We start from the raw sequence: 27,445 nt of genomic DNA, 5'->3' as shown, positions 1-27,445 counted from the left end.
TATCAAAGGAAGCAGATCTTGCTTGCGATCCAATTTCCTCAATACAAGCACTTAAGAGTGTTGAAAGCGAGAAACCAAGGCATCTACGAAGCCAAATAGTTCAAGCAAAGACTCTGACCACAACTACAACACAGAGCAGTATTACATCATGTGTTTTCTGCAAAAGGACAGGACACATCCTAGACAAATGCCGAAGTTTCACAGAAAAGACAGTTCAGGATCGTGTTAAGTTTGTACACACAGAGAAGCTTTGCTTTGGATGTTTGAAGACCGGTCATCACTCAAGAAAATGTGATAACAAAAGCACGTGTGAGAAATGCCAAAAGAGACACCCAACATGTTTGCATGACGATAAGTTCAAGGAACGTCAAAGGCCAATCCACCTAAATGCAAGTGAAATTTCAAAGGACAAGGCAGACACCACAGAAAGGGCCGCAACAGCCACTTCCAACAGAGTTATTCAAGAGGGTCTAAGCACACGAACATCTTCTATCTTGCCAGTCTGGGTGTCATCTATTAAGCAGCCAGATCAAGAACTGCTAGTTTATGCACTCTTAGACACACAGAGTGATACCACCTTCATACTAGATGAAGTAGCTCAAGGCCTGAACACAAACAGAGAGAATGTCAGTCTGCGACTGTCCACAATGTCTGCCAAGTCGACAGTTATTCCATGTCAGAAAATGACAGGTCTACAAGTGAGAGGATACAACTCAGAGAAAAGGATTCCACTACCACCTGTTTTCACAAGAGAATTTATTCCAGTAAACAGGCTGCACATTCCTACCTCTGAAACAGCTCTAAAATGGCCACATCTAGAGCAACTGTCAGAAAAGATTCCACCACAGTTGGATTGCGAAGTAGGCCTTCTTATAGGCTACAACTGTCAACGAGCCCTCCTCCCAAGAGAGATCCTGTCTGGTGACGAAAATCATCCATATGCGCAGCGGACTGATCTGGGCTGGAGCATTGTTGGTTGCTCACATTCAGCAAGCGACAACAGCGATCCAATAGGATTCAGTCATAGAATCATAGTACGACAAGTGACACCAACTGTGCATCCATCAGTTCAGCTAAAGAAGGAAGTGCACTTTGCGTGCAGGACTCAAGTCAAAGAGATCAACCCACTTGACATAATTAAGACTTTTGAATCAGATTTCACAGATCACTCAACAGATGATAATCCAGTTTCTCAGGAGGACCTCCTCTTTCTGTCTAAAGTGAAAGCTGGAATAAGACAGAAGGAAGATGGCCACTATGAACTTCCGCTTCCTTTCAAGACAGACAAACCTAATCTTCCAGACAATAAACAGTGTGCAGTTCACAGGCTCAGCTCATTAGAGCGTCGACTGAGGAGAAATGAACAATATTACACGGACTATGTCAATTTCATGAATGAAATCATAAGTAGAAGAGATGCTGAGAAGGTGCCACAGTCTGAATTAGACAACCAGCCAGCATGGTACATACCGCACCATGGTGTCTACCATCCTCACAAGCCCGGGAAGATCCGTGTGGTTTTCGATTGTTCGGCACGCTACCAAGAAACCTCTCTAAATGACCATCTCTTGACAGGTCCAGGCCTGACTAACACATTAGTTGGTGTGTTGTGTCGATTTAGAAAGGGTCCTATAGCCATAATGTGCGACATCGAAAAAATGTTTCACCAGTTCCACGTTGCAAGGGAACATCAAGATTATCTCAGGTTCCTCTGGTGGGATGGAGGTGATTTGGATTCTGAACCCTCAGTGTACAGGATGAAGGTACACCTCTTTGGGGCAGCTTCATCCCCCGGTTGCTCCAACTTTGGACTGAAATACCTAGCTTCACAAGGCCAAGGCAAGTTCAGCAAAGAAGCCATTAAGTTCATCCAAAGAAGCTTCTATGTAGATGATGGCCTGACAAGTGTAAGGTCGACTGCTGAAGCTATACGCCTGGTAAAGGAATCAAGAGCTCTGTGCAAAACAGGAAATCTACGGCTACATAAGTTTGTATCCAACGATGAGAGTGTGATTGCAACAATTCCACCACAAGAATATGTTCAGACCAAAGATCTAAACATGGCTCTAGGAGAACTTCATATCGAGCGAGCACTTGGAGTTCAGTGGTGTGTTGAGGCGGATGAATTTCAGTTCAGGGTGGTGGTAAAAGAAAACCCACTGACAAGGAGAGGCGTTCTCTCAACTGTTGCCTCAGTCTATGATCCACTAGGTTTCGTGGCTCCATTCCTACTTATCGGCAAACAGATTCTTCAAACACTGTGTAGAGACAAGGTAAGCTGGGACGAACCTCTCCCCGAGCACATCCAGCCACAATGGGAGTCATGGCTCAAAGATCTGCCTCATTTGGCAGTTCTAAAGATTCCAAGAAGCTACCTTCCATCAGACTTTGGTGAAGTCTCACTATATGAGCTTCACAACTTTTCTGATGCAAGCTTCAAAGGGTATGGTGCATGCTCATACCTTAGAGCGGTGAGTGAAACAGGACAGATAAGTTGTTCACTTGTCTTGGGGAAAGCAAGAGTAGCCCCTACCAAACTAACAACCATCCCAAGGCTTGAGTTATCTTCAGCTGTGACCTCAGTCCGCATTGGTGATATCATTAGAGGCGAGCTGGAGATTGAAAATGTGCAAGAGTATTACTGGACTGACTCAAAGGTGGTCCTTGGCTATGTGAACAATGATGCTAAAAGGTTCCAAACATTCGTGGCCAACCGCATCCAGCGAATAAGATCTAGCACAAAACCTGAACAATGGCGACATGTCAACTCTGAAAACAACCCAGCTGATGGAGCCTCAAGAGGATTGACTGCAGTTCAAATGAAAGAATCTAGCTGGCTGAAAGGACCCAACTTCCTTTGGCAGCAAAATCTCCCACATGAAGTGGGAATGGTGGGAGAAGTTGAGGCTACTGATCCTGAACTTCGGAGAGCACATGTTCATGCAGTTAAAGCAAGAGAACAGAATCCAATGGTAAACCGTTTAACTAAATTTTCTGACTGGTCCAGAGTGGTGAGAGCCATTGCCAGGCTCAAGAGATTTGTCAGAGAGTTTAAGGGATTTCAGTCGAGAACTAATGAGTCGACTAATCTTGAAGAACGAAGAGAAGCAGAGATCTTCATCATCAAACTCGTACAAGAAGACGCTTTCGCTGAAGACATAAAGAAAATAAGAGGCAAGAAGGAACACACTTTGAGCAGGCACAACAGGCTACGCCAGCTGAATGCTTTCCTGGACGAAACCAATGTTCTTAGGGTGGGAGGACGGCTGTCTCAGTCAGCCTTACACCATGATGTAAAGCATCCTGCGATTCTTCCGAAAAAATCTCATGTGTCAGCTCTGCTGGTCAAACATCATCATGAGCTTATACACCATCAAGGAAGGGGCATGACCATGAACGAGTTGCGCGCAAGCGGAATATGGGTCCTAGGATGTGGAAGTGTGGTCTCCTCACACATTTACAAGTGTGTAAAATGTAGACGATACAGAAGAACAACTGAGGTTCAACAAATGGCAAATCTACCAGGAGAGAGAATTGAGACATCTCCCCCCTTTACTTATTGTGGGCTTGACTGTTTTGGCCCCTTTATTGTGAAGGAAGGAAGGAGAGAGTTGAAACGATACGGATTGTTATTCACCTGCCTATGTTCTAGAGCAGTTCACATAGAAACCCTTGACGATTTGACAACAGACGCATTCATGAATGCACTTCGATCATTCATAGCTATTCGAGGACCCGTGCGCCAGCTAAGATGTGATAGAGGCACAAACTTTGTTGGTGCTAGAAAGGAGCTTTCTGAATTGCTTGAAGGAATGGATCAAGACCGTACAAGGGCGCTTGGTTGTGAATTTGTGCTGAATGTCCCATCAGCTAGTCATATGGGAGGAGTTTGGGAACGCCAGATTCGAACAATCCGAAGCATCCTGATAGCTATGCTCGACAAGTCCGCCAGCAGACTTGACACCACAACTCTAAGAACGTTTCTGTATGAAACAATGACCATAATCAACAGCAGGCCACTAAGTGTCGAGCATCTTCACGATCCTACTGGTCCGGAACCCCTCACTCCCAACCACATTCTAACCATGAAATCATCTGTAATTCTGCCACCCCCTGGACAATTCTGCAAAGAAGATCTCTATCTGCACAAAAGGTGGAGAAGAGTACAGTTTTTGGCCAATGAATTTTGGCAACGATGGAAACGAGAATACCTGCTAAACCTCCAACAACGACAGAAATGGCAGAAGCTGTCACGAAACTTGCAACCAGATGACATTGTAATATTAAAGGATGACAGTGCACCAAGAAACCAGTGGAAGCTTGCAAGGGTTGTGGAAGCCCTGCCCAGCGCAGATGGCAAGGTGCGAAAGCTAAAGCTTCTGCTCAGTGACACTACTTTTGATAAGGGAAAACCAATCACTAAATCAGTTTTCCTTGAGAGGCCTGTTCACAAAGTAGTTACATTACTTGAGGCCACCTAAAACACACGTAAAGCTAAATGACCTACACTTAAATGTACACTCACACATCACTTCCTTATAATTTTCATTGAGGAAAATCTCTCATTTTAAGTCAATGAGTGATTTTGGTGGGAGTGTAAATGCTGTTAAAATGTTAAGTTACATAATTTCATGAATATATATAGTTTGCGTTGAAATGTCTTTATTTGAAATGTACATGTGTAAGGTGAGAGCTAGTGTCTCGTGAGAATACCCTTAACGAGAGCACACGAGACTTTTCATGGACTGCGAGGGAGCAGATGTCTCTCATGAAGCGATTTAAGCTAAAAGTTTACTAAAAGAAAGGGCAATACAAGGACTTAAGGACCTCTTTTCAGGACAAGCAGCCAACGAGGTATTTGTCATTTGAGAAATGTTTTTTATTTTGTGTTTGGACTTAATATGTGTACTGTAAAGTTGCTAATTGTTTGTACTGTTCGCTCGTGACCAGTTCTCACGGCGTAATGGCGTATTGGCGTAATGGCGTATCGGCGTACTGGTGATGGTGAAGCTGAGGAGAGAAGGCCCAAGTAATAAACGCCCGTTTCAAAGAACCGACCTGTGTCTGTGTTGTCGTGAAGAGAGCTACACCTCTCATGTCACACTGATGCTGATCCAGCAGCACTGGCTCCACACTGAATTCAGAGTCCGTGTAAAAGATCTGGTTCTGACTTTTAGAGCTCTTCTTGAACAAGCACAAGCTTACATCAGTGAACTTTTATAGTCATATCTCCCCAGCAGGTCCCTCAGGTCTTGTAATCAGAGCTCAAAACTAAAGGGGACACAGTGCCCCCCCACAGACATTACATTTGTTGTGAAGCACTTTGTGACCCTTGTCTTTAAAGGTGCTATATAAATATAATTTTACTCACTTTTTCTTTCGGCCGCTCCTTTCAGGGGTCGCCACAGCGGATTATCCTACTCTGTCACAATAACCGTCACCTCTTCACGTCCTCCTTCATCTTCTCATCTTCTCTGCAGTGCTCCTCTCTTCCTTCTTTCTCGAAGCTCCATCATCAGCATCCTTTGTCCAGTATATCCACTGTCCCTCCTCTGCATTCAGATCATCTCAGCCTTGTTTCTCTAACTTTATCTCCAAACCTGAGCTGTTCCTCTCTTTCTTCTTCCTCATGTTATTGCACTCTGCATTGCATATATTTTATTATTTTTGGAGATTTAAAAACATAAATCTAGTAAATATTACTTTATTATTATGGTTAAAGCTACCCAGTAGTATATAAGTCAATAAAGTAATATCTGGCTGCAATACTAATGAATCAGCAATTGTAATAAGGTTTAGGATTCTGTATAAGAAGTACTTTTACTTGAGATACTTGAACTTTGATACTTGTTTCTAATCTTATTAAAGACTACAGACTCCCTGAAATCTGCACAGCTGCTACACTGATGAGTTTCAAATCCAACAGCAGTACAGGTGTTTGAACTGTGTTTTACTTCCACATTTTTAATGAAACTAAAAGCTGTGAGGCAGTAGAAGCTGCTGCTGGGCTCCATCTTACAAAACTATGAAGTTCCTCAAATTAAAAAACAACTTTGAAAACTTTTCTCTTTAAAAAAAACTGCAGTGATAGTGTATTTGTATCTGGGCTAAATCAAGCAGTCAGGTCCCTGCAAACCACTTGCAGATGAAGAGTTTTTTTCTGTATTTCTCCCCTCAAACGCTCTCCCATCCAGCTGTGAGATCGTATCGATTCAACCCCACCGCAGATCTTTTGATAATCTTTTTATCTTGAGAAACAAAAAAAAAGATACTCACTCACAGTAAAATCACAGAAACTTTTGGGAACATCAATAATGGATAAATACATGATTTTTTTCTGATCTTGACAAAACTTTCATATCCACAACAACTTAAAAAAAAACTAAGGAGATAAGACGACAGATGGGGAGAATATTCAGATTTGTTTTTGACTCCGTGATTATATTTAATAAGAGGATAAGTTTTCTTCAGAGGGGTGGAACAAAGGAAAAGGAGGAAAAGAGGCAGAGGAGAGGGAGTATTAGAGGGTATGAAGATGAAGAGTTTTGGTCGGCTGCCTCGCCCCAGCAGATCAATGAAAAAAATCAAGGAGACCAAAGAAACTGAACCTCCTGCTGCTCTTGGTAAGTAAGTGGACAGTAGGACTTTTTCCCAAGTATTGGTCTAATAAAATAAAACTAATTGAATTTAAACTTAAAATGTAAATAAAAGAACACTATCAACAGTCAAACATGGTCCCGGTAGTGTGATGTTCTGGGGCTACTTTGCTGCTTCGAGTCCTGGAAACATGAATTCTGCCCTGAAGCTGGATCTCACTTTGGTTATGAAGCAGGACGATGATCCAAAACACACCAGCAGGTCCACCTCAAAAAATTAAAACAAAATGAAGTTTTTGGAGTGGCTAAGTCAAAGCCCAGACATAAACCAACTTGAGAAACAAGTAGCTAGTAGCTTGGGGCTGACAATAATCGTGAGCTTTTAAGAGAAGTGGACTAACTTTGACGTCCAATCAGGAATCTTTCTGATCCTGCTGTGGAAACAAATGCGAAATTTTATCCAAACACTGGCTAACAGGTGGTCTGCTTCATTTATTTATTTTAGGTTTTAAGTCTGTATGGTTGATGAGGAATCTCTTCTTCCTGAGCTGTTTTTCATCCCCTAAATAGACACGCTCCTGATCAATACCATCAATACATTGTGTTCAGTAAGAAACTGATCAGACAGTTGGAGTGAGAAACCAGGGAAGGAGGAGCAAAGAAAGACGCTATGTGATAAATGGTCGGGTTTCTGATGAAGGACTCAAGGTCAAAGGTCAAAGCCACCTGGAGGTTTGATTTATAGCCTGAGAAATGACCAGAGGGAGAAACACACAGACAGGATGTCCATATTTTATACAGAATATTGTGATATCTTAGTCCGTGAGGCTCTAGTTATGCACTATTGCATATAATCTAACCTTGAGTCTTTGTGGTGGTTCTAAATGTCTAAATAATCATTCTAAGTGGTGGTTTCCAAATCTCTTTTTGGGGTCTCAAGTCTCTGTGGTACTTCTGGGTGCCTTTGTGGTGGTTGTATATCTCTGTGTAGCATTTCTAAATGTTTCATAGTGGTTCTAGCTCTCTATGTGGTGTTATTGACCCATGTGAAGAACTACAAGTTCCTAACTTTATAAAATAAAAACATCAAATCAGTGATCCTCCTTTATAATTATTTTCCAGGTTGAATTATTTCAGACAAATAAACAAAACAAAACAGCCAATTCCTCAAAAGCATATAACCATTTACCTTGCAAGTGGTTATTGGACATTTTGCCTAAATCCCTTAAAGAAAGTTTTAAGATTTAATTCGCATTTTCTGCAAAAACACTTATAAGTGTTTTAAGCAACAACAAAGGTAAAAGAGAGAAAGCTCATTTGATTTCAGTTTTTACTGTCTCTCTGTTCATTTTTAATAGTTAAAAGTGAATTATTGAGCACACGCTTAACTTTTACAAGCAGAACTTCAACTTTAATCATTTTTCACGTTTAAATTATGAACAGACTTCATGTTTTTAGTGTAGATGAGATGAAAAAAAAAAGAGTTTGGAAGTCCAAAAGATGGAAACAGAAACTGTCAGAGATCAGAGGGAGATCGATCTGCTTCACTGTGATCAGAAACTTGTTAGGCAGGTCTTCCCTGAGCTCATCATGGTGTGTGTATGTGTGTTCACCTCCTCATTAAATTAAATTTGCTTAATGACAGAAAGAGACAAGATGCATAAATATTTCAGTATCTTTAATGCAAAGATGAATGTTAATTTATATATATTACATTAAGTTAAAGGGACTCTGCTTAACCTTAGAAAACCCCACAAGTGGCAGATATGTAGCCTAAGTAAGTTAAAGCTAGCTGACCATATGTGTCGATTACTGTAAAGCAAATATTCTGCATCTTACAGCTATACATTTTCACTTTAAAATCAGTGTTTTTTGCATCCATCCTGTAAAATGCTGCCATCTTGTGGCTACAACTGGTTATTGTCTCTTGAAGCAGGCTTAACTCTGCTTGTGTGTCCCATAAACTAATGGTGGAGCTGCATAAGCTGAGAGGGAAGCAGCTTCCTCTGGTTGTATATTGTGGATAAACCTCTGGGCCCGTATCCCTAAAGATTCTGAGAATCCTCTCAGAGAGCTCCTAACTTAACCTAAAAATTCCTTGCCAGGAGTTTTAGCTTAGAAGTGATTCCAGAACATTTTCAGTGAACTCTGAGCAAGGAATGGATGGGAAATCCTATCTTAGTGAGGAGGTGTGGTTGACCCCGTTGCTAGGTATGAGTCATCATTTCAAAAGCCGTGATTGGTTGATCCTACAAGTTTGATGGAAATGAGCTTTTGGTGATAATGAGCAAAGGATGTACCCTCAAATCAAGAAACATAATTATACACTCTAATCTTATGCTGACTGTAATTGTAAATAATATTTCACATTCAAGAAAATATCTGGAAAATGAATAGTAAGCTGTAGGGGTTATAGCCTAACATTAGAATCTAAAATATGTGAAAACTTAAACTCATTACACCCTGTTCAAATAATGATTTGTGTCTTATTTGCTCATATTAATATCCTAGAAATTCTAAGAAAACGTCATGACTCTGAGAATTTTCTTAGAATTTGGCCGCTAGGAGCCACTTTTTGCACAAAGATTCTTTAGGGATACGGGCCCAGATGCTTAGCTATTACGGTTCATACAAGTCTGAGAGTACTTTTCCACATTTGTAATTCCATCAGGTTTTGATAAAATCCCCAACAACACTGGCTGAAGTGTTGCTCCAAACAATGACTTGCTGCAGGTAGATTTTTTAGGGGTTTTTTGCCATTCCTCTCATCCTTCACTTGTCCAGATTAAGTTTTTGGGTAATAGCTTTTTGAGAATCACCTTAATGGTGCAAAAATACAATTTTATGCTTCTCAAGCTGTTACCATTTGCACAAATTATGTGTTTTACTGACAGGCTGCTAGTAACAAAGTGTCTAAAGGTACAATTGGAAATTGATTATTTGCCAAGTTGTCTGTTAGACACGACATTGGTTTATCCCTCCGGTTGAACAACTTTTTATACTTGAATATGATTCATAGGTCAGTGATAAGTGGCTGGACAAACAACTAAAAACAGACATTTCTCTGAAAATGGTCAAATACAAGGACTCAACTGAAAATGAGTGAAGATGATAGCAATGTCCAAAAGAAAAGCCTCCAGACATTCAGAAAGAGAATTATTGCTGAAGACCACTTTAAAAATTGCTTCTTGAAAGCAAAATATAAAGAAATGAGGCCTACTTCAAGACTTGTACAGTCCTGTATATCTGGTGATTCTGACGGGTTCTGGTGGAAATTTTTGTTAATAATCAAGTTTTTCAAAGGAGCAGATAGAGAGAAATATAAAATATAAAACATAGTAATTTTTAAAGGTGTTTTAATCAGAGGTGTGTGGTAATATGAACAGAAATGCAAGCAAACCTGTAGGCTCCAGTCCCCGACCCTGATAAGTATACGTGAAAGATGGATGACTCCATCATTAAGTCTTTCCCTAATAACATGTCAGGAGCTTTTGGTTAATAAAAGTTGCCATGATCATTTGGAAAGAAAGATCAGAGTGTAGAGAATAAAACAGATGCATCATTTGACCACCACAGTCACATTTTCATCTTTATTGGACATGATGACAACAGTTTTACACAGCAGATTTATAGGATGCACAGTAGAATCAACCTGTTCTGTTACGTCACGTTAAGCTCATACATGCAATACATCACACACTCTTAAACACTCTGTAAACAATAAATACAATCAAACTAAAATGAGTAAGAAACACAGATTTCGTTTAGTGTAGACTGCAAGTAAGAAAGCAGGTGTTCGGCTGTACAAGAAGAAGAAAATATAAGCAGAAAATGGGAGAGTTTCTATATTAAAGTAACAAGACTGCTTCACTTTGTTGTAAACGGCTGGTTAAAGATGAGTTTTACCATCTCCAGTTTGGATATTTCCAGCAAATGTACCTCGTGTGTTTAAAAAAGAAAAATCCCCAGTAGGTTCTAACCATTTTGGTTCACTACCTTCACAGCAGAACCTCTTTTTCTGGCTGGATGACCAGATCTTCCTCACTTGTTATTTACTCCTCAGCTCTTCCTCTCTGCCTCCTTCATTTTTCCTCACCCTTCCTCCCTCGAGAGGCTGCCAAAAACATATTTTTTCAAACTGTTAAGTGTGCTGGAGAAAACGAAAGATTAAGATCTCAAAGCTGTCAGGACCTGGTGGACTGTTTGTGTGTGCGTGTTTTCAAAAAGAAGCCGTCTGACGAAATGCTGGAGGAACTTGTGAAAAGCTTTGACACGCCCGGGTTTACAGGTGTGTATCGGTGTTAGAAGCTTTCTGACTGCACTAATGAAACTGACAGGAGCTGGAGAGAGGAGAATGACGAGGGGAGAAAATAGAAGCAAAGCAAGTTTGAGCATTTTGCAAGAGTCACAAAAATCTAAGCCCAGTACAACTGACAGAAAACACTATAAATATATTTGCATATATTTATATATAGATAGAATTCACTTTCTGAATAAAACTCTGAGTACTAAAACAGTTAAAAAAATTTTTAAAGTAATAATGTGCAAAAATGTGTCATCAACCACAAAGAACAGAGCTCAAAAACCTGATGGTAAAATTTTGCCGTTGGAAATGTCCTTTGTTGCATCTCTAAGCACCCCTAACATCGATGTAATCATGTACCAACACTGTAGAGTTTGTTTATCCCTCTGCAGAATGTGCAACTTCTGCTAGTTTGCTATTGTTAAATTTCATCATCTTCCTCCTAAGAGGTGATGGTTGTACTTGGCTTGGGGCAAACAAGGTAAATCTAGAATGATAGCAGCATTTTAAATATAAATGTATCTCTGCATCATGTATTTTTAGTGTCGTAAGACGACTTTTCCATTTTGGCTCTTTTAACTTATGCTAAATAAATTTGGTCCTTCTTGTTAACCAATAGGAAAAGCACATTTTCCAAAATAAGTGATTTGTGGTTTAAAAAAACAAAACAAAAAAAAAAAAAACTGCTGGCAGAGGCTTGAAAATGGACTGGAAATTGTGAACTGGAAAAGTGGAAATTCGCCACATTAGCCACAATACATACAAAACAGGACAGATGCTCAGATCACTATACAACATGAACAGCCTACATACATTGCACAATGGCTCTGAGGATATGTTGGCTGAATATGGACACATTTATAGTCATAGATATATTTCAAAAGTCAGATGTGAATTGCAAGAAGAGGACGATGACGATTTCACGTGCAACTGCCAAATATACAGTGTTGTCCTCTGCAAAGAAACAATCCAGTGGGAAAAAATGAGTTTTTTTTAAACTTTTGTTTTAAATGTATTAACCTCCAGAATTTTTAGCCTTTGAAAAGAGAAACAAAGTCCAGAGAAACTTTGTGGAAGTGATAGGAATGATTTCACTGGAAGAATAAAAAAATAATATGAAGAGGTGGAAATAGAAGTATTTCATTAGATATTTTAGACCAAAAAGTGAATATTTTGCTTTATGAAGGTGCTGAAGGCTGAGGATCAGCCAGCTACGAACCAGTTGACATACAAAACGAGGGGTAAACGTTCATGCGACAAGTGAAATTAACAAACACAAGAAATATGATTTTTTTTTCTTAAAAATGACCAAACATTGGGAGCTAAACTGAGCTTTCCCATTAAAAAAAAAAACACCATTACTGGTAACCACTGATGATGTATCTAACTTAATTTAAATTTAAAGGTGACCAAAATAGCATTAATTTGTCTCCTTTTACATATCTGCCGTAAGAGCAGCTACACCTCCAACCTCCAAAGCTTTAATGGGACTTTCAGGACGAGCAGTCTGAAGTGAGAATGTGTGTTTAACAGTGAAAATACACTTGGGTGCAGACACACACACAAACACTTCTGTGTGAAGCCAGAGAGGTTTCAAAAGCTTCCAAGGTGTCACAAAAATACTCACATGTGCACACGCACATTTGTGCAGCTTGAAAGGTGAAATGCATGTACTGGTCTTACAGAGGTCGGAGCGTACCTAAGGCCAGAGGTCAAACTAATTCCTTTCACCATTTTCTACCCCCAAAAATACACATTTTAATCAAAGTTTAATCACCAAAGTAAATACCTCCCATACATAGAAAACATTTATTAATCAAGTGATCCAATTACTGGAACTGAAATAAAAATTAAAAAAAAAAAAATGAAAAAGGAGACTTAAATTAACAGCAAAGGTTTGGAGGGTCTGTGACATCCAGCATCAACGGCAAATAAATAGGAATGGCAAAGTAAATGATTAAAAATACATCAATGCAAATCATGTAAACAAGGCTTCTATCACGGCCTATAAAGATATCACACAGTCACTTTCCTTACAATGATTACTGCAGGAGATAAAATGAGAACATGAATCTGGTCCAAACCTGGGCCTGAGCTGGGCTTTTATCATTCCTTCAGATTTTGACCTCAACTATTAGTTTTGATCATACTTCGAATCTCTTAACTCTAAGACTTGGCCACTAAAATATCATCTGAACTGCAAATACCAAAATTACCACCAAATAAATCCAGAGTGTAGCTTTCTAGAGTCTGCTTCAAAGGAAAAACCTCCTACCAGGCCCAGGTCTGTCAGAAGTAAATACAGCTTGGATTTAGACCATGAAGCGATGCTCCTTGCCATCATGGGCCATCAGGATGACATTGCGGTTGGACGTCCAGATGAGACGGGCAAGCTTCAGGTGGTTCTGGGAGCCTGGGGAGGCCGGCTGGACCGGAGGAACCTGGTACGTCTTGATGCAGCGAAGCTGAGGAGCAGAGTTCAGCATTCCGATGCTGCCCAGCAGACTGGTGTTCATCTGAGGAGGACCAACAACACATGAAGCCACACATTCACCTTATCTATCAATCAAAGCCTTTTAACATTTGCCAGGTGTTCATAGGTGACCAATTTAGGGTTAAGTTTCATTTTTAGCAATGTGCTAAACAAGCAGAGTTTTATAAACTAGAAGCTAGAAGATGCTTTCAATTCAAGTTTCTTGGATAAAGTAAAGTTGGTGGACTAAAACAGGGAGAATCACTATGATACTTGCACTTCCCAAACACTAAACAGGTCACTAGCAACCTGGAGGATTTTAACCAGTTTATTGCTCAGCCAGCCTGGGAGGTTTGAAGTTTGGCTGTATGGATGTTTTTTCAGTATTGGAGCAGGTCAGGTATGTTAAATTAATTTTAGTTCCTGGGGAACATACATACCACCACAAGTTGATCTCAGATGGGCCAAATCAGTAAAACCAATGGGTAGTAAGCTATCTTTGTTTTTAACGTAAGTGCAAATGCAGCTATTGGTGAGATGGAATCATTAATGACTTTTCTGAATAACAACTTTTGCAGTTTGCAAAGCCATCCACAGTAGACTGGATTGGTCCACCTTCATCCATGGGTACTCTTTTAAAAGAGATTTTTGATCTCACAGTTTCATTTCTGGAAAATGAAAACCCACTTTATAACTATTTCTGTGAGCCTTTTTTGTCATAGTCTTGGTTTTCTGCGTATTATTCAAGTATCACTTTCTGGTTAAATACAATTTAAAGAACGATTTTATGGAGCAGCAGGTAACTGATAAAACATAAGGCAGGAAGAGCTGGGCTAGCTGGTCAGTATTGCCTGAATTTTCAAAATAAAAGCAAGGGAATGGTGTCATTCTCAGACAGCCATTAATAAACCTGAACGTCCCACTCATGCGCTCATGTGAAGTCTGTGTAGGAAACACTGCCTTCTCTTTCTACTGAGAGCTGATATCTCCTCCCTCATTTTGACAAAAATTAGTTATTGAACATCCGATGATCATCAGTTTCTGCTGAACCCTGTGAAGACGTCTCAGAGGGAAAACCTGGAGTTTAACCCCAGAGTGTGTCTATGTAGGAAATACACAGCGAGTGGAAACCAAGACTACACTGCCTCACACACATACACATACACACACACACACACACGCCCCGACAGAGCGTCTGCCAGCTCATTACCACAGCAGCCGTCTTGCCGGCGCGCTTACAGTGGTTTATGCTTACAGTAATGCCATTAACGTGTGTGTGTGTGTGTGTGTGTGTGTGTGTGTGTGTGTGTGTGTGTGTGTGTGTGTGTGTCAGAGGTCGTAAAGACCTTTCACTCAAAATAACGGTTCCTGGAAGAAGATAAGAGGAGCCTGATCGGTTATCTGAGTTTGTTATAGTTTATTTAGATGCTTTATGTGTTAAGACTTTTATTTTCAAGTTAATTTTTTAGTTTGTGTAGATACAGTGGAATTAAAAGTAAACATGTAAATGAAAATATCTAAATTCAGTTTTTTATGTTTTTAACCCACTGTACAGAACAGTCATGACTGAAAGCAGCCAACTGGACAGTATTTTTTAATTTGTTCAAATCCACCACTGGTTTGTCTGAAAAGAAGTGAAATCTGAAGCTGTTTGCATGCTGATAAACTGATAGCTCTTTACACTTGGCAGATTTCATGTAAACTTTAAGATACCTGCAGGGAGGAGTCTAAAGGAGGGCTCAGCATTTATTCCACTGTATATATACTAAAGAAATCCTTAGCTATTGTTTTCCCCCCCAATTTATAATATAAATATTAATTTAGAAATAAGTTATTCTCTTGTCTCATAGAATAAACTTTTTTAAAAGCAAAAAGCTGCACAAAGGGTCAGTCTAATTTCTTGCACTGCATAAACCACATCCTTTCTTTTATCTATTTTATCTAATCTATTTCTTTAGTTTTGTGTAACGTTTTTTTGCTTGAATAAAAAGACAAGGGTGGAAATGTGCAAAAAAGGTTGCCCTTCACATAAAGCTTTAAATCTGCTTTAAATATACTGGAAGTTCATATCAAACCACAAACCCAAGTCCATGTTTATTACATCAGAAACAAACTCACCTTTGTAAATCTGACTCTATACAGTCTTACCACAAAATAGTTAACGACTTCAGAAGGATTGCATTAAGATAGTTTGTATGTGTCTGTATGGGTGAGTCTTACCTGCCAGAAGGAGATATGGCTGTCAGCGCTGGAGTAGGTTGCCAGATAACGGCCATCAGGGGCGAATGATACCGCTGTGATTGGACCTTTGTGACCGTGAATGTTCTACAGAGGAACAATATGGGATAAAACAAACTCATTAAAAACAAATGAAGAATAAAATAAAGTGAATAAAAAACATGCCGTAGATGGAAAACAAAACAGAGCATCAATGCTCGTTTCTCTTTTTACTAGTAACTGTTAAATGAAAAACTTATGCAAACTTCATTTAAAACTCCAGGAGTCATAAACTGTGTGTTGATGGTGTCAACATGCAGAAATCAGCCTGTTAAAATATTTACTCTTTAACATTTACCACAAGTACTTTACTCAGAAGACAAATGAGGTGGTCTAATTCAAACTGTGCTATGGAATTAATTTTCCACCAACTGGTTAAACATTTAAAACAAAAATAAATTAGGGGAAAGTGTAAAGTAAATAAACACAAGAAAACGTAAATGTAAATTCAGAAGAAAATAAAATTATTCAATCTTTGTGATGTTTTATGAATTAATATCTAAGAAAAACAAACCACTCAAATCAATTAGACATCCGAATCAACCAATACATCTGGTAACCAACCAAAACAGAAACAGGTAGGCAATCAACTAACCACCCAGGAGGGCAACCAGCCAGGCATACAACCAGCCAACCAGGTGGATAACTAAACTAAGCCAATAATTCTTGAATTCAATAAAACAAATAGGAAGGCAACCAAACCAGGAACCAGGCAATCAAACAGGGAAGCAACGAAACAACCAGTCAACCAGGCAGCCATGCAACCAAACAACAAGGTGGATAACCAGTCAACCAGCTAGCCAGGTGCGTAAGCAACCACCCAAACAAGAAGGCAGGCATGTAGCTAAACAGCCAATCAATTAGGCAGGCAACCTATCAACCAAACAGGTAAAGAAAGACCTCTTTTATTACTTATTTATTAATACGTTTGTGGTTTTGATTCCCCACATTTGTCTGCTTTACACTTTAAATAGCCATCTATAAAAAGCACAGTTCTGACATGTCCAACCCTCTTCTGACGAGAGCTTGTTGCTCTGTTTGTTGCTGTGATGATGGGAAGCCATTTTTATTGAGGGTTTTATAACACTGACAACAGACCAGAACAAAATACCACTTTACAGTATCACTTTACAGTTTTATCAGCCAACAGCACATCACTCACTATCATCACTTAAAGCCGCTAAAATGAGAGCATGCCCCGATTTCCCAGACAGTTCCTCTTTCTGATGGCTGGAGGTTCAGTTCAATAAACTCTGCTCTGTGATGAAGCCTGAATGAAAAACAAATTTTGGCCCTTGTTGAAATTTCATTGAGGCATTTTAGAAAAACTCTGCATCGACAGCACGTGTTCGCTTTGGCAGAGATAATTCCATCAGATGGGTGGCAGCTTCTGGTCCGACAGATGCTGCCATTCGCCTCCAGAACTCTGGGGACAAAATATACCGCTGCGTGTAACACAATAAACTGTCCCACCAGATGCAGGGTGTGTAACGCAATAAAAGAAATCACCCCCCCCCACCCGCTTGCCTTTTCTTGCGACTGGGATTACAAACTCTCACCTCCAGATGAGATTAAGACGCGTCGCCTCAGGCACCCAGACTCTGAAATAATAACCAGTGTGTGGCGATTAAAGCTTAAAAAAAAATAATAACACAATGAAATGAAAATCTCATCTTTCTAATTCGTTCTCTCCCTCCTTTTTTTCCCCCCTTTAAAGGGCAAACCCTATTAGATTCCAGCAGTGTTGTCTGGGAAAAAAGCAGAATTATTTTTATTTCCTTCATCCCTCTCTTCCCCCCATTCAGTGTCTGTCTTCATCTCTACTTTTCCCCTCCATTTTTCTATCTCTTAGGAGAGATCCCAAATCTCATTTCCTGTCACTACTCACCTTAAAGGGAAAATGATCAAAAACAGAGTAAATGCGGTTTGTCTGCAAACAATCATCAGCCCTAAATAAAGGATACTGAAGCCACTGAGAGGGAAATATGACAACTACATCCAGTTGCTCTAAGTCAAAATGCCCACAGTCATGTTAATCCAAAACCAATAAGTAAACTGTCTTCAAAGTGCTTTTCGAGACCAAGAAGAGTCACAACCTGCTTTTACAAAGGTAAATAAACCAAAACAGCCAAATGCCCAGGAAAACACAAAACACAGACACTACCGCAATTGCTTGTCTCAGCAGATTTATTTTAAACTGGGGGTTTAAAATGAATCTGTTCAGACAAGGATGAGGTCAAAGAACAGGACAACCATGGAGTCAAGGTTGTGAAAAGATAGTGGTAAGATGTCCATAGTTTTGGAAGTTTTGGGGTCTGGAAGACCCAATCATCTTTAGTTTTCAGCGGAATCACAAAAAAGCCCCTGTCTGAGAACCTGACCACATGAATGGATTATTTCCATAGTGCAGGTTGGGGGCCTCACCCGGTGAGGGCATAAAAGACCGAACCAAGATTTTAAAATGGCATTACAATGTAAAGTGACTTGAGGTGACTGCTGTTGTGATTTGGTGCTATATAAATAAAAATGACATTGATTTGAAATTTTAAAACAACTTATCCAATTCGTGAGATTTAAAAGAGACGTAGTGTCATCAGCATAGAAGTGATACATGATTTTAAAACTGCTGGTAATAGAGCTGTTCGAGATATATATATATATATATATATATATATATATATATATATATCAGATGATGTGAAAGCATCTATCGTTTCATATTACGCACATTTGTTTCGTGGTGTTGCAAAATAAACTGTTAATGGCAATATTTTCATCATTTTGATGGTCACTGTAGTGATTATATTAATTTCTTAAAGTTCTCTCTTTCTCTTATGTTTAAATAACCACACTACAGACGGACTACCGACTGTTTTTATGCGTTGTCGTTAGCAACAACGACGATAAATCCAGCGTGCGGCTCCACGTCCGCTTGTTTATAAACCACATAAAGATCCTGTTAAGGTTTTTCAAAATAAACTGAAATGATAACAAAATACATTATTCTCAAATATCAAATTTCAGAATATGCATCAAACAAATTACCTCAAATAAAAACATGAACTATAAATGGTGCTTACAGTCACCACGTGGATGCAGGCACAGAGAATACCAGCATGGCCAGTGAAGATGAGTCGAGATGATTGCCTGAGATTCACAGAATGTACAGAAAATGTAAAAGTTTCGTGATATATATTGTTGTCGGGACGATAAATGTCTTATATCGGGATATGAGATTTTGATCATATCGCACAGCCCTAGCTGATAATGTGAGGTAATGGGAGAACACACAATGAAAACAAGAGAAGACAACCTGGGAATGTAGTAGAATGGTAAAATGCTCCAAAATATCTAATTCAGTGATTCAAATTTGCAGATGTAAAGTCTAGCAGACAAATTCTACCCCTCGTGCAGTTTTTTGTTAATTTCTGCTGTAAAGTTGGACATTTCAAAATTAAAGTCTGGAGCTTCAGGTGGGCATTAGAGGAACTGGAGTTTTGGGCTCTTCTCCATCGGCTTCATCAGTCAACTACACAGTCTCCCAGCTCTTGTGCTTAGAAAACAGAACAAATTTAGGTTTAGACACACATGAGAGCTAGTTACTTATATTCAGGTGTTTTTCTTGTTTTGTTTTTTTTAGACAATTTTTGAGTTCCTGACAATAAACAGAGGATTCTGACATTGCTATGTGGGGACAGTTTCATTTGATGTGCAGCTGCCATTTTGTTCAGATGCCCTCTAAAAGTCAGAAATTGAGGAGGTATCTTTGTTTTTCCTCACTGTGGATGCATGAACTAGCTCCTCTGCCTGACATCCATCCTTCTTGCTCATAGCAGCGATCATCACGCTTTGGTTCACAGTCACTGTTAGTTTTAATCACTTCATTTAAATATTATTTTGTCTTCCTCAGATCCTCATGCAGAGAAGGTGAAATAAAAAATAATGTAGAAAACAAATTGTATAACATGGATTAAACATTGATGCTTCCATATATATTATGATCTGTGTGTGTGTGTGTGTGTGTGTGTGTGTGTGTGTCACAGTGGACTGCCTACCAAATCAATCAACCTATCAGAGCGCAGTGAAGCACACTGAAACCATTTACAGCACTCTGTACTCCAATACACCTGACGCCTGGGGCTCCGCTCTGTGTGTCTGTGTGTGTATGTGCGCGTGTGCATCACATGGGTGCTTCACCCCATTTTATTATTCCATCTTCTCTGACGAAGACTGACAGCTTGTAAATCCCGCCCCCTTGCTGAACAACTATTACGTTAACCAATAGGAGAGGGTTCTTTGGGGGGTTTTGGACGGGCAGTACCCCGTATGTTATCATCAGATGGGAATTATAATAGTGAGAAGTTGTTATGTGTGGACAAAAAACTCAACACAAAAAAACAACCCAGGACCAAGACAGCTACAGGAATAAAACCAACTTCCTCCTGTCAACAATAAGTACAGCTAGAAAAACAAGGGTGAGTGTGACTGGTGGACTAGAAGCTGTTACTGCTCTCGCTAGTTGACACCAGAAATTAGAATCTTTCAAATTTTTAACTAAACTTGAACATCGTAACAATTTAAAGGTAGAAACAGTACTTTGAATTATAAGAGGAGTGGCTGTTTATTGGCTGTGGGATTAAACTGACATCTAACTGAGGCTTCTACCCAAATCATCGTCCATTTAAAATGCAATATGGTTATCAAAGAACTAGATTAATACTTTCAAATAGCACTTAAATACACAGACACTATTTATATGACCAGAGTACGTCTTCTTACTTTTAGACTCATTTTTCCCCTCATTTATAACTTTAGCATTTAGTTTCCAGGAACATCTGCAGTTAAAAACATATTCCTCATAGAGTGTTTTACACAGCAAATAGCAGCTGAACGTGGTGTAGGTATCACAGTAGCCCAATTACCACCAGAATAGGGACACAGTTTACATTAATTCATCATGTCATGCATTGCGGGAGACGATTCTTCAGGTTAATTTTGGCTATGCTGCCACCTTCAGCTGCAGGTTTCAGCTGTTAGAGAGAAACAGATGCAAAAAGAGGTACGAAATCACTCAGATTGTTTCTTTGTGTTCAATTAGTAGACTGAGTAGAGTCTGTTAAAGAAGCAAGCAGCTGGAGACACACACACACACACGCTGCTGACAAAGGGCTGTTCACGGAGGCTGATCAAAGCCGTGGCAGATGGTCATGCGGGGACTAGCTAGCTACGGTTGGACACACACACACACACACCCGCTTGCACACACACACATGCAAAGATTGATTATGAACAAAAACTGCCTCTCATCTCCTTCTACTCTCCGTCTTTGCTTTTCTTCTGGTCCCCATTTTTCGCCTCCTCCACTATTTCAAAGAGGTCGTCTCTCCTTTCTCTCCTCCTTCTCACTTTGTTTTAAATACACTAAAACAAGTCAAACAATTTAGCTCCTCTGAAATTCTTGGAAATCGAGATGTTCCCATTTTTCCAAGGAGATGCCGTTTATTCAGAAGTCTCTAAAGAGATCTGACAACTTTCTGCTGCTGCGTTTAATTTTTAAAATTAAAAAAAAAATAAAAATTTAGCCCCATGGAGGACAAAGCTGGCCCCTATTGTGATGATTATTTTAAGTTGTCATGAACACAAACTGACAGCTGACATTCTTAGAGGTGATGCAACACACCGTTTCCGAATTCCCCTTTTGAGTACACAGCAATTTACTTGTGTAACTTGGAACAGCCCCCCTGCAACCCTGATAAGGATAAGAGGAAGAGAATGGATGGATGGACATTGGCAAGCTGACTATTATGAGTGCATGATTTTCTAAACTGAGTCTGGTGAAACAATCTAAAGTGTAGTTCAGAAAACTTCGGTTTTGTATTATTCTGCAGTCAAAGAGTTGCAACAAAAAATATTTTTCCTCAGAAGTGAAAGAGGTTTTCTCTGCTCGGTGATGTAAGTGACACGCTGCACTGCAAATTAAATGATTTTTTTCCTCAAAAAAAATCATTGTTGTACTTGCATCTGAACAAACCACATGACTTCTGGAACAATGTCCCTTAGACAGACGAAACCAAAGTGGTGATGTTGAAGAAGAGGGGCGATCGTGGCAGTTCGTCTTGTAATCGGAAGGTTGCCAGTTCGAGCCCCGGCTCCAACAGTCTCGGTCGTTGTGTCCTTGGGCAAGACACTTCAGCTGTTGCCTACTGGTGGTGGTCAGAGGGCCCGGTGGCGCCAGTGTCCGGCAGCCTCGCCTCTGTCAGTGCGCCTGACTGGTAGCTTGGCATCGCCAGTGTGTGAATGTGCGTGTGAATGGGTGGATGACTGAATGTGTAAAGCGCTTTGGGGTCCTTAGGGACTAAGTAAAAGCGCTATACAAATACAGGCCATTTACCATGTTCAAGCATAATGCGCAGCACCACCACGTTTGGAGAAAACCAAACAACGTATCAGCGGTGGTGGTGGTAAATGGACTGGTTCTTATATAGCGCTTTTCTACTCTTCTGAGCACTCAAAGCAATGTGCATTCACACATTCACACCCATTCGCACAAGAACATTTTCTTAGTGCTTTCTAACTAACACGCACATTCATACTCCGATGGATACATCAGAGAGCAATTTGGGGTTAATATCTTGCCCAAGGATATTTAGCATGCAGACTAGGGGAAGCAAGGAATCAAACCACCAACCTTCCGATCAGTAGATGACCTGCTCTACTGCCTGAGCTATAGCCATCCGTGGTGGTGGTGGAGGGGTGCTGATTTGGGCTTGCTTTGCAGCTACAGGACAAGGGTAACCTTACGGTCATTGAGTCATCCATGAACTCCCCCACAGACCAAAATATTCTACTTAGGATTGTGCATAAACCAATGCCTGCAAACCTAAATGCACTGAAGCAATGTTGTAAAGATAAGTTGGTCAAAATCCTTCCCCCATGATGTGAGAGACTGAAGAGAGAAGGTGGCTTCCCAAGCTACTGAATCATGGGAAGTTCTCAAGTATGTAAATAAAGAGGGTTTACAACAAAGTGCAAACCACTGGTTACACTCAAGAGCTGGTTATTTATAAACGCTAATTCTGGTTTTTAAAAGACTCCTAAATACAGCAAAAGTATTTGTCTGGCCAATTTTTAACCTCATCCATTAGCCTGCACTTAATTTTAACCGTTTTCTTAGTGTTTGCTCACTTTTAGACTCCTCTACTGTTTAATCGACTAATATTAGGTGCCTGGAACATTGCTGCAGCTAGAAGTCTTGCTGTACAGGTTTTAATTACAGCTGTGGGAAGACCATTTAAGAAATAGTGAGCTTTAAACATTCTTCTTTTCTGGCTGAATTAATTACCCATTTCTGTAAGTGTGTTAATAAAGATAATAGCTTTATGTTGCACCTGAAATAAAACACCTGTAATGGTTCCAGCAGAGAGAGACACACTTCCTACAAAGCCATTATCTATTAAAAGTTAATTACTGCAAATAACACACAAAGTGTCTCCTGTCTCACTCTCTCTCTCACACACACACACACACACACACACAATCAAACGAGATGTTGGGTGAAAAGGCCCGTGCTGTTATCAGATATAAATGACCCCCTCCACCAGAGTAGACTGCTCAGGTTACTGCAAATCAATACACAGCAAATTATCAACACACACCCGCTCATACAAGAAATACACACAAACATGGAGACCAGCAGCTCACACACACGCGCGAGACACAAACATGATTAAGAGAGTCATTGCTTCATCATTAATCAATTACTGAGGGGTGAAAAAATGAAACTCCTCTCCTCCTTATCTCCTCCTCTCTCATTTAAACCTACTGTTTCTGCTCCTCCTCATTTCCTCCAGTTTGAGCTAAAGCATCCTGTTTGCAAACAGATGGAAACTTTCCAACATAATGAGCAAACAGAGATTAAAGGCATCTATTATGCTTAATTTTCTGTCATATCTGCTGTTTCAGATGGATTAAATATGGCCAAATAATGACATCAGTGCGTGCAAAAGCCAAAGACAAAAACTGAACACTCAGTTTACCTGCTCACATGTGTTTTCTAATTATAAAAGGATGAAAACATGATGGTGCTTAAGTTTTGAGATGTCTTAGAGTTTAGTTAATATATCTGAGTTTTGGTTACCTTCTCGCCTTCCCCTGCTTCAAAGACTTTGTATACCAGACATTAACCTTTTGGTTTTCTAATCATTGATGAAATCTCTCTTTGCCTCCTGCACTCTGTACTAAAGACCTATCTGTGGAGACAGCTGGTTTTCCACGTGCAGTCATAATTATGGTTGGAAATCTGTTGAACGCCTTGGGCCGTGAAGGCTACATGCAGGGGTGGATTAATACAAAGTGGGATGGATGGATGGATGGATGAGAGTGGGAAAATGAATGAAAAAGAAGATGATCTGTGTGAAGGAGGCGGTGGAAGAAAGGATGTGTAAAGCTGGGGTCCAGAGTAAAAACCAACTTCATCTGGTGTAATCAAACAGCTGTTGAGCTGATCAGTTTAAGTTTTTCGATGTACCTGACATTTCCCTGTACGGACATCGTAGAGGGCCACTGAACCTTGGCGAGCTCCGACAGCGATGCGGTGACTGCGGTCGCAGTAACCAACCATATAGAACCTAAAAAGGTGGACAGCAAACACACATGAACATTTAACACTGTATAAGGGAAGATGTTTAGCGATGAAGGAAGATTTCATTCATCCATTTTCTTCCTCTTGTCCAATTCTGGGGGCTCACCCCCACCCCCGCCTCAAGGTTAATTTTTATGTAAACAAACAAACGGAAACACTAATAGCACACTGAGACTGACACACCTTAATGTAATGTAAACGGTCACAGACACAGCAGTCAGGGCCCAGCTCGCCTTTCCCAGCCCCTCCCAGTTTGAAGATATTACTTGGGGTTGAACCTGATGACAAACTTACTTGCAAATAGCAGGGAAACATTCCTGCAGTCCTTTCTTCTTCACCAGAGAACCTTCAATACAGTACATGATGATATCCATCACCTAAGGATCAGGAGAACAGTTTTTATTGTAGTTGAAGTTAACCTATGTAGCTTGTTTCCATGTATTAAACACTTTTTATTGCCAGGGTCTGAACAGATCATCTTCTCTGACTCTCCTTTAGTTTGGTTTATAAATCCAACCCTGAGTCATGGGGTTGACTAGCCAGCAGCTTCTGATTCAGCACTTTCAGGTCTTTTCTGTTTTGGATGATGCTAGCTTTCACTGGCGTCATTAATAACAATAGTTGTCTAAGGGTAAAAAGAGCTCCTTTTTTATTTTGGTAAAGTCAAATACTTAATTGAATTATATTATGCTTGTGTCCTTGGCTGGGATTTTTGAGAATGTTATCTTTCATCGATCTCAAATATAGTTCGAATTACTTCAACCAGAAGATCCACGACGTCTCCAGGCATCTTCTCAATCAGGATGTCGATCACTCGCAGGATCTCTGTTTTGGCTCTGGCCAGAGTGGTCGTGTGAATGTTCTGCTGTGACTGAGAGTTCGCCTGAGCAGCGTTGTGCCGATGAACCTGAAAAGATATAACACTTATATTTATAAGAGCTGGAGAGGGAAAACAGTTGGTGAGTACCTAATAAGATGGCTTTGGTTTCAGCAGCTGGTAAAGAAGTCTGAAAACACACCTCTTTTGCAATGGTGGTGATGAAGGCAGGCGGCCGGGCGGTGGCAATAAGAGAGAGGGCGTGACGGGCTGAACGGGCCGAATCTGCTGGAGGGTTGAGGGGCAAACCCATGGTGACACTGTAGAACGAGGGAGTGAAATGTATCATTCAGATGTTTGAAATTACTGTTTATGTTCCTCTTATTCTTCATAGACAATAGATTAGGGGATTTTTGCTGTTGATACTACAACATATCGCAGTACATTGATGCTGAAAAGATCGCTATGGAAGGCAATTTTTTTGCTTGTAAATTGTGACACTTTGAATGAATGTAAAATTGATTTGGTTTCAGTTTTTAAACAGAGCCAAAGTGTGTTTCCCAGCACTGAAAATTGAATCTTCCATCTTTGGTGATTATGAAGTTATGAGGCCTTAAAAAAAAAGCCATAGCACCAAATTTAAACCCAGGACATACTCATTATTGTTTTATGTGGTTTTGCTGGGATTTGTTGACAATAAGAAAACCATGCGAGGCTTATCTCTTAGAGATTTTACAAATCTAAAGGGGGACTTAGACATTTCAATCAGCCACTTTAGGCGAGTGGAAGAAAACAAGACAAATCTGAGAAAAGCAACGGCGAGATTGCGTTTTACAAATATATGGAGTGAAGAGATTAGCCAGCAGCTTATAATGTCAAGGCCAAGTCAATGGGAGCCATTCACCAGGCGACAGCATAATGGACTCCCACAATGCAACAGGAATTAGACACACACACACACACACACCCTCAGAGAGTGTATGTGTATGATTGTAAGAGAAAAAAAAGACTACGAGGGCGAGTGAGGCCACCTTGTTAACAAATGGAGGGAGGGAGGGAGGGAGGGAGAGGGAGAGCGAGAGAGCGAGAGACATGGGTGGACGGCTGGGCGAGTTGCACGATTCATCTCCTCTGATTACACATCACAGCCACAGATCTCGTAATTAATACCGGTAATATATCGGCAATATATCAGCAATATTGAAATGTTTAATTTCATTCAGAGAGGTGGCTGTAATTGGAAACAGTCACAGTGTTGATATAAGGCAGCAAAGGGCCAATTGTGCCGAGACCGGCTGAGGTTAATAACCAGCGTTTAGCACATGTAATGAAATAATCTGGGTTACCATTAGAGTCACAGGAGACAGAGAGAGACACACAGAGTCATGAAACAAAACTAAACCCAAGAAAATATTAATAAATAAAATTAAATATTAAAATGGGTCTATTTTAAGAGTGTTTCATCATCCAAACTAGCAGAAATAAAAACAAAAATTCAGCATTAAAGTGGTTGTACTGAAATGGATTAATGAGTCCAGATGGAAAGGATTCCACTGTGATGAACTTTCAGTGCTGACATGAAACACACACTCAGGGCTTACTGTGTGTGTGTGAGAGAGAGAGAAGCTGGCAACATGGCTGTATTCACAGCCAATATCACGCTGACATTATCCAGTCGATACCAAGTCACACACACAGAGCGAGGACTGGAAGTATTGATTTTTGTGTGCGAGGGAGGAGTGAATAACTCCAGTCACATGACCAGAATCCACGCTGCAAGAAGCCAGCGCTGTGTGTATATGGCTGAGTGACTTCCAGGGACTCACTGGCTTACTGATTGGCTTTCTCACTGAGTTGCAGATGGGGTAACTGGACTGTTTACAGACTGATTTACTGGATCATTTCTGAATTGTAAGATGTGCCTCTAGTTAATGCACATTTGACCTTTTCTATGTAGACTGATGACCCTACTTTTTACTGGGGTTGGGTGACTGGAGTTTAACTTTCAACTGTCCAGATTTATTAACAACCACCCAGCCATATTCAAAATGATTCCTTTAAATTTTCAGGAGCAACCCTCCTTGCATTGATTCTAAACGTTCTGCAGTTCTTAACAAGTGGAAGTTCTCAGAGTCATTTGGTCTGACCACAGGACTCGCTATAGACAGTACAAAAGATGGATGTAGCCACCAGTGTTTTCATTCTTGCCATCTTGCTGTTTTTAAACCAGGTTCGAGGAGTGATGCGTGGGCTTCAAGCTGATTGGCTAAGCATATCCTGTATAGTGACAGTTACAAAATGAATTTCATATTTTTTATTTAATATCACCTAAAATTGA

The 27,445-nt window shown here is 40.1% G+C and overlaps 1 protein-coding gene across 4 annotated transcripts in view; it reads right to left on the bottom strand.

Annotated features, from left to right (window-relative positions):
* Window positions 1-10,172: 10,172 nt before the first annotated feature.
* Window positions 10,173-27,445, bottom strand: part of wdr7 (WD repeat domain 7) — a 99,414-nt gene continuing 82,141 nt past the window's right edge. For all 4 annotated transcript variants that reach the window (XM_014407240.4, XM_014407243.4, XM_014407242.4 and 1 more), the window contains 6 exons: window positions 25,310-25,427; window positions 25,048-25,197; window positions 24,585-24,667; window positions 24,177-24,276; window positions 15,593-15,697; window positions 10,173-13,415 (listed from right to left, as the gene is read on the bottom strand). In XM_014407240.4, coding sequence (XP_014262726.2) covers window positions 13,212-13,415; window positions 15,593-15,697; window positions 24,177-24,276; window positions 24,585-24,667; window positions 25,048-25,197; window positions 25,310-25,427 — 760 coding nt within the window. In that variant the 3' untranslated portion in view covers window positions 10,173-13,211. The remainder of the gene's footprint in view (window positions 13,416-15,592; window positions 15,698-24,176; window positions 24,277-24,584; window positions 24,668-25,047; window positions 25,198-25,309; window positions 25,428-27,445) is intronic.

This window comes from Maylandia zebra, linkage group LG7 (assembly GCF_041146795.1).
Source record: "Maylandia zebra isolate NMK-2024a linkage group LG7, Mzebra_GT3a, whole genome shotgun sequence".
NCBI lineage: Eukaryota > Metazoa > Chordata > Actinopteri > Cichliformes > Cichlidae > Maylandia > Maylandia zebra.
The sequence above is the reverse complement of the archived record's forward strand: the minus strand, read 5'-3'. Positions and strand labels throughout refer to the sequence as shown.